Source organism: Phaseolus vulgaris, chromosome 9 (assembly GCF_000499845.2).
Source record: "Phaseolus vulgaris cultivar G19833 chromosome 9, P. vulgaris v2.0, whole genome shotgun sequence".
NCBI lineage: Eukaryota > Viridiplantae > Streptophyta > Magnoliopsida > Fabales > Fabaceae > Phaseolus > Phaseolus vulgaris.
Window position 1 is genome coordinate 27,350,873 of NC_023751.2, and position 6,466 is coordinate 27,357,338.

At 35.0% G+C, this 6,466-nt stretch overlaps 1 protein-coding gene across 2 annotated transcripts; it reads left to right on the forward strand.

Moving 5' to 3' along the window:
• Positions 1 to 1,464: 1,464 nt before the first annotated feature.
• LOC137821099 (NADH dehydrogenase [ubiquinone] 1 alpha subcomplex subunit 2) lies at positions 1,465 to 6,011 on the forward strand. 2 transcript variants are annotated; one of them, XM_068625523.1, is made up of 4 exons: positions 1,465 to 1,604; positions 2,413 to 2,505; positions 2,642 to 2,748; positions 5,634 to 6,011. In XM_068625523.1, exons 2-4 carry the CDS (start codon positions 2,420 to 2,422, stop codon positions 5,732 to 5,734), a joined length of 294 nt encoding a protein of 97 aa, XP_068481624.1. In that variant the 5' UTR covers positions 1,465 to 1,604; positions 2,413 to 2,419; the 3' UTR covers positions 5,735 to 6,011. The 2 variants fall into 2 exon arrangements, with proteins under 2 accessions (XP_068481624.1, XP_068481625.1); XM_068625524.1 differs by lacking the exon at positions 1,465 to 1,604 and adding an exon at positions 1,662 to 2,190.
• The last annotated feature ends 455 nt before the right edge of the window (positions 6,012 to 6,466 follow it).

Below are 6,466 nucleotides of genomic sequence, written 5' to 3' on the forward strand. Positions count from 1 at the left end.
CTCTATTTCACTCTTTATATCACTCTCTATGGATGGCACACTGTTGGCTCTCTCCAAGAGTTTCTGGATGACTCTCTCTGCTCTCTCTATTGCACCTTGACTGCACTCACTCATCCATTGAAAGAATGAAAAGCAAAAGGGACCTAACCTAATTTCACTGTGGGTTGGGCCTCCACATAGGAAGTGAGCCCAAACCCAACATCGGCCATCGGCCAAATTCCTGTAGTCTCGACCAAGACTTATAAGGTCTCGGTCAGGTAGGTCATCGACCTCGTCATTCGGCCAAATCTCTTAAGTCCCATCCAGGTCCCCCTGGTCTCGGCCAAGCGGACTCATCATGGCATGGGTCGCCCATCGGCCAAATTCCAGTAGTCTCGGTCGTCTCGGCCAAGCATTCTAAGGTCTCGACCAGGTGGACCTCGGTCTCGGCCAGGTAGGTCATCGGCCTCGTCATTCGGCCAAGTCTCTTAAGTCCCAACCAGGTCCCCCTGGTCTAGGTCAAGCGGACTCAGCTTCGGACAGCGAGGTGGACCTCGAACTCGCCCATACCGGTACACTTACAATAATATAAATTGTTTTATAAACAATATACCAAAATTTATAACTTTAAGTTCAATTAAAATACTTTAAATATTGTCAATATTAATTAGATTTTAGTTATATTTGATTTAGAAGAGGAAATATATATATATATATATTTAAATTAAAGGTATGCAAGTCATTTTATTGTTTGTTTCCCAAAAGAGAGAAAAAGAGTTGTAAGGTAGTAGTTACACTATTTTATAAGAATTAAATTAAATAAAAATTAAAATTACACTATTTTGTTAGTTTTTTAAAATTTTCATCATGTCATATGGATATTATGTAAAAAATATATGAATAATAATTATAAATTTTTTATTTAAAGTAGGATAAATTATTAAAACTAATTTAAATAACTAATTATACGTTCGGATAAATTTTATGTAAAAATGATCTTTATAATTTTTAAATTACTAAAATGTTGGTTATATTTTTTTAATATTTTTAATTAAATTTAACATCACAAAAATTTCTATTCTATCTATTATAATATTTACTATCTTTTTAATGTTGTGACCAGAATATTATTAAAATTTGTTTATTTATACATAATATATGAGAAAATGAAAAGAATATATTTTACAGACATTATTTTTAAAATTATAAGAAATATAATAGGAATATTTATTAATAGTTTTAGTTTTAGTTTTAAATAACAGACATCAAATCTTTTTTTGTTTTGTATATTTATTTTAGAAAATATTTTTATTATTTTTCGTAGCATAAGTTTGATTTGATTTTTATATTATTATTTTTATTTTTTAATGGATTAACATTTGTGCTGACACGTAATATATTTTAATTTGTATCCCATTTTATTCAAGGAAATTTTTGTACTTTCATACTGAAATCGGGAACAGGTTCAAATATGATGATTAACATGACCCAAGTAGGTTGGGCTTGGATGGGCTTCAGCCCAACTTATTTGACATTCGTCCAACTTAGTTTCGAAATCCTATCAGTTTAATCTCAGTTCTTTACCATACCCAGCGACAGCCAACAAGACAGTTACGAACGATCTTGTAAGATTTTTCTTCTTCTGTTAATTTGTTATATGCTTCTGTGGTTGGATTGATGTTATTTGCTTCTGTTTATTTATTGAGGGCATTAGAGATGAACTTTACTTATACTCTGGCGTATTGTGTATTGTGGAATTTGCTTATGATTTGTGATGCTTTCTAAATCACCTTCGTTGGAAGTAGCAGGGTATTGATTGTTTCATCGAAAGTTGGGATTTTGAGAAGTGGGTGTTTGAAATTGGGATTTTGAGGGGTTGATTCCATTGATTATGGTTTCGGCCATGTTCTGGAAATGGAAGAGGAACATCGTGCTGGCGAGGTCGATGATTATGGTGAGAAAATTGATTGGGAGTTGATGGGTCTGTGGGTTGAAATCTTGAGGCTGATGTTGCCATTTTTGAGCCTGAGAGTGTGTGGGATCTTAAGATGGTTGGTCTTGATGGGAAGGGAATCTTTGATAATCGTGTGGAAGTGCAAAGTTGTTTAGAGATTTTGTAGTTAGGGTTTCGGTGTAGCGGTTGCCATGGGAAAGGTGTGAATGAAGCTTGAAGCTGGAGAAAAGCATTGTGTAACAAAAATATAATTTTAGGTGGCCTTCATTGTAAATTATTTGTAGTTTAGACATGCAGTACGTTTGTATTTATTATTGTGCTTTTGATATTTGGGAACATTTTACATAGCTATTGTGTAATAGAATTTGAATACGTGCTTTTCCAGTTATGCTACTTCAAGTGGTTGGATTGTTAGGTTACACCTTTCTTTGTCTGCCTTGTGATGACGTAAAATCTCACAAATTATTACCTTAATCCAGGGAAGCAATGGCATGGAGGGGACACCTTTCGAAAAACATAAAAGAACTTCGGTTTTTGATGTGCCAGTCATCATCTGCAAGCTCATCTGCAAGGTTACAAACAAATATTTTACCTTTCTTTGGGTTGAAAGTTCTTAGCACTATATATTGTTTGGTTGCTTATTTATACTCAATGTCATGTATATTTGAATATAAATGAGCTTTTATTCTTTTTTTTTTAATTTCTCAGGGCTTTTGTGGAAAAGAATTATAAGGAACTAAAGACATTGAACCCAAAATTGCCGATATTAATCCGTGAGTGCAGTGGAGTTGAACCCCAGTTATGGGCAAGATATGGTACCATCTTAAATTTAATTCCTTATCTTTCTCATTTGAATTTGTCACCATGTTTCTGCATTCACATTCTGTATCATCAATTGAAACTTTAAGGATATATCGATTGACATTGGTGCACTAAGATTGAAATTTGGATAATCTACATTTACCCCTTAGTAGTCTGTAGAAAATAATTTATAATTGTATCCCAATTTTGACTGTTCTCAAATTAAAATAACGCTGACCTTGCATACACACTGAAATCATGTGGCTAAAATTTCAGCTGTACAGGTGTTGAATCTGTATGGCTGAAATCTCATCCTGTCAAGCCCTTCTTACACTAATATATCTAGATTGTTAGTTAGAGAATAATTTCATTGGAGGAGTGATACACCTCAGCCCAACAACCCAAGATGGCCCAAAAGATCAATTAGACAACCTAAATGGATGGACCAATATGTAATCTAATAAGTTAGAAAAGGAGGTTATATTATCATAAGAATATATGTTTGTAAGGCCCAAGGGCCCATGGGGCAACTATTTACAATGTATGGAACCAAAATGAATGCATGAAAGAATTTGTGCCCTAATTTTATTAGTGTATTCTCTCTTCCCTTAGTATAGCTGTAGCAAAGGCCTAGCAAATTGGTGTTTTCATTGAGATACCATGCCTCCCAAACCCCAAACAAAAGATTTAGAGGAAATACTCCACTCCATCCATGAACGCCTTGCTGCCATCCAAGTGCAGATGGAAGAAACTCTCACCCGTCAAGCTTCCTTGGAAGCTCGTAATGAATCCCTTCATTCCACTGTCACCCTCCTCATTGATCAGGTATCCTCTATTCCACATTTAGAGAACCTTGCCTAGCCACTAGGTGGGGCAATCAACACTCAAAATACTGCAACATCCTCTCCCCTCATCAGTGAGGCACATGCTATTCCTAAACACACCCAAAACCACACTCAACAATCTCAAAATCTTGCCCCCACCATCCGACCCCCCAAGCTTCAGTTAGTTTTTTTTAAGGTCCTGAACCCCTGGATTGGCTCTTTCAAGTAGAGCAATATTTTTCGTTTTATCAAATTCCACTTGAGCAAAGATTATCTATGGTAGCTTTCCATATGAAGGGAGAAGCTCTCAACTGGTTAAAGTGGATGCATCAAAACCTTCCAATCACAGATTGGCCCTCCTTCACCCGCTCCTTGGAACTACGTTTTGGGCCATCCACCTATGTTAACCACCAAGCATAACTATTCAAGCCACTCAAGTCACCACAGTAACTAATTATCAGGCTCGTTTCGAAAAATTATGCAATTGCATTGTGGGACTTACTCCAAAAACTATACTCAATTGTTTCCTCTCGGGTTTACAACCAGAAATCCGTCGAGAGTTAGCTATCCTAAACCCTTTCTCTATTTCACAAGCCATTGGGTTAGCCAAGCTCATAGAAGAAAAATGCCGAGACTCTAAATCCAGACAGTGTCCACCTTATATTACTAACCCCCCAACATTACCATCACTTGGCCCAAAATACCCCACCCAAAAGAATTACTCCTACACCCCTTCAAACCCAACAACTTACTCTTACACCCCCTCAAACCCAACAACTCACTCCTACACTCCTTCAGCCCACTCCACAGGCCCAAAACACCCACTCAAGTCACTTTGAGGACAAAGTGCTAGATGCAGCGGAGAGTGATGATACACCTCAGCCCAACAACCCAAGATGGCTCAAAAGATCTATTAGACAACCTAAATGGATGGACCAATATGTAATCTAATAAGTTAGAAAAGAAGGTTATATTATCATAAGAATATAAGTTTGTAATGCCCAAGGGCCCATGGGGCAACTATTTACAGTGTCTGGAACCAAAATGAATGCATGAAAGAATGTGCCCTAATTTTACTAGTGTATTCTCTCTTCTCTTAGTATAGCTGTAGCAAAGGCCTAGCAATGAGGTTCACGCCTTCTGCAGTAGGGTGCTTCGTTTTTTGGGCATAATTGGTACTCAAACACAATAACTTTTCATGCATTTGTTTAGTTTTCTGAAATACCTACCTATTGTGCACTTCTAGATTATAATTGAGAAACTATGTTGTCAATTTTAAAAAATATTTGGTCACAACATGCTTTATGCATGCCACGTTTCTTAGCAGGTGAGAATCTAGAAAAAGGGAAATGATTGTCATATTTGCTTTAAGCAAGGCACAAAGTTACAGATAATGGTCTAGTTTTGATTTGCTTGTAGCTTATGAGATGCTAGCTTTTTGATTGTAAAACTCAACTATTAACAGAAATTCTAAGGTAAGGATTCTAGTTCATAATAGGTGCTTATGGAAAAGATAGACTGGAAAGCCTCAAAATAGTTTGGGATACACAAATAATCTGAATTGTGCAAACAGTTTTATTTTAAAGACATCTCCAATGCAAGGGTCACTGTCAGAGTATTAATTTAAAGACACGGATTAAGACCTGGGTCTTATAAGTAATGTTCATTGTAGTATTTTGATGTAGCATGGAGGATTCTTAGGATTAAAAACATTTTTAATCTTATCAGAATGTAATAAATTAATTTTTAAAGTTGTAAAAGATTGAAATGTTAATAAAAAGTTGTAAAAGTGTTGGTCTGAAGACCCTTGTAATGTTTAAAAATAATGTGACATAGTAATGTGTGCTTAAAGTAAAATAAAATTTCATGTAAGACTCTTGTATTGTACTTATATATTTATTTCTTCTTCTTATTAAGTATATATTGATAGATTCATCCAAACTGGTTCAATCTCAGTATTTTCTATATTTAATGAGCCTTATACCTTGTTGTAAGGCTACTTTATTATTTGCATCATTCTTTATTTATTTGTTTGTGATGAACCTGATTTCATGTAATTTCTTACCTAAAACTAGATTTGGGTGTTGAGAAAGGCATCAGATTGGAAGGCTTGTCAGAGGCACAGATCTTTAAGGCTCTTGAAGATCTGGTAAAAGCAGGACAGTCCAAAGCTTGATAGTGTCGCTTATTTTCCATGTCTGAAGTGGAATAAATGCTCTCTTGCTTCACTTGTTATTTCTAAATGTTTTTGGTTTTAAAATAAGCCAGATTTATGTTTTTCTCTTCTGTCTCATGGCCTCTGATATCAGCCTGTCTCTTTGTGCATCTTACATAAATTTCAAGTAAGATACTGTTGAGTTGAAGTTGAATCCTAGTTTTGTATGTTAAGCACACTTGTCGTGAGAGATTTAAATTTAGACCAAAAATTAAACTAGTAATCTTGGTTCAATGCATACTGGTCTATGTCAAAGTTTGACTAGCAAAAGAACATGATTTTGTATTGGCTCAGGCAATAAGTTTGACTGGCAAGAGAACATGATTCTGTATTGGCTCAGCCATATAATTGGCTGTGACTATTTTTTTTTATCAGCAAGAAAATTGGCTGTAACTCTAACCAAAGCATTAACCTATCTTGATGTTTTCTCCTTCATTATACCTTTTGATGTGCTGGAATGGTTTTCCTCCTTTTCCATGCAGCATTTGTCCATGATATAAAGTTATAAAAATGGAAAATTTTCGTACAAAAATGTAATTTCAAAATTGTTCTATTTTAATGAATTTTTTTTTCTAGTTGCAATTTGGTATATGTAGACTTTAAAAAAATTAAGTGATATACTACTTAAAAGTAAATATAAAGTGAGACTATGAGTTTAAGGTTTTATTTTCATGATTGAAAAGAGGACTCAAG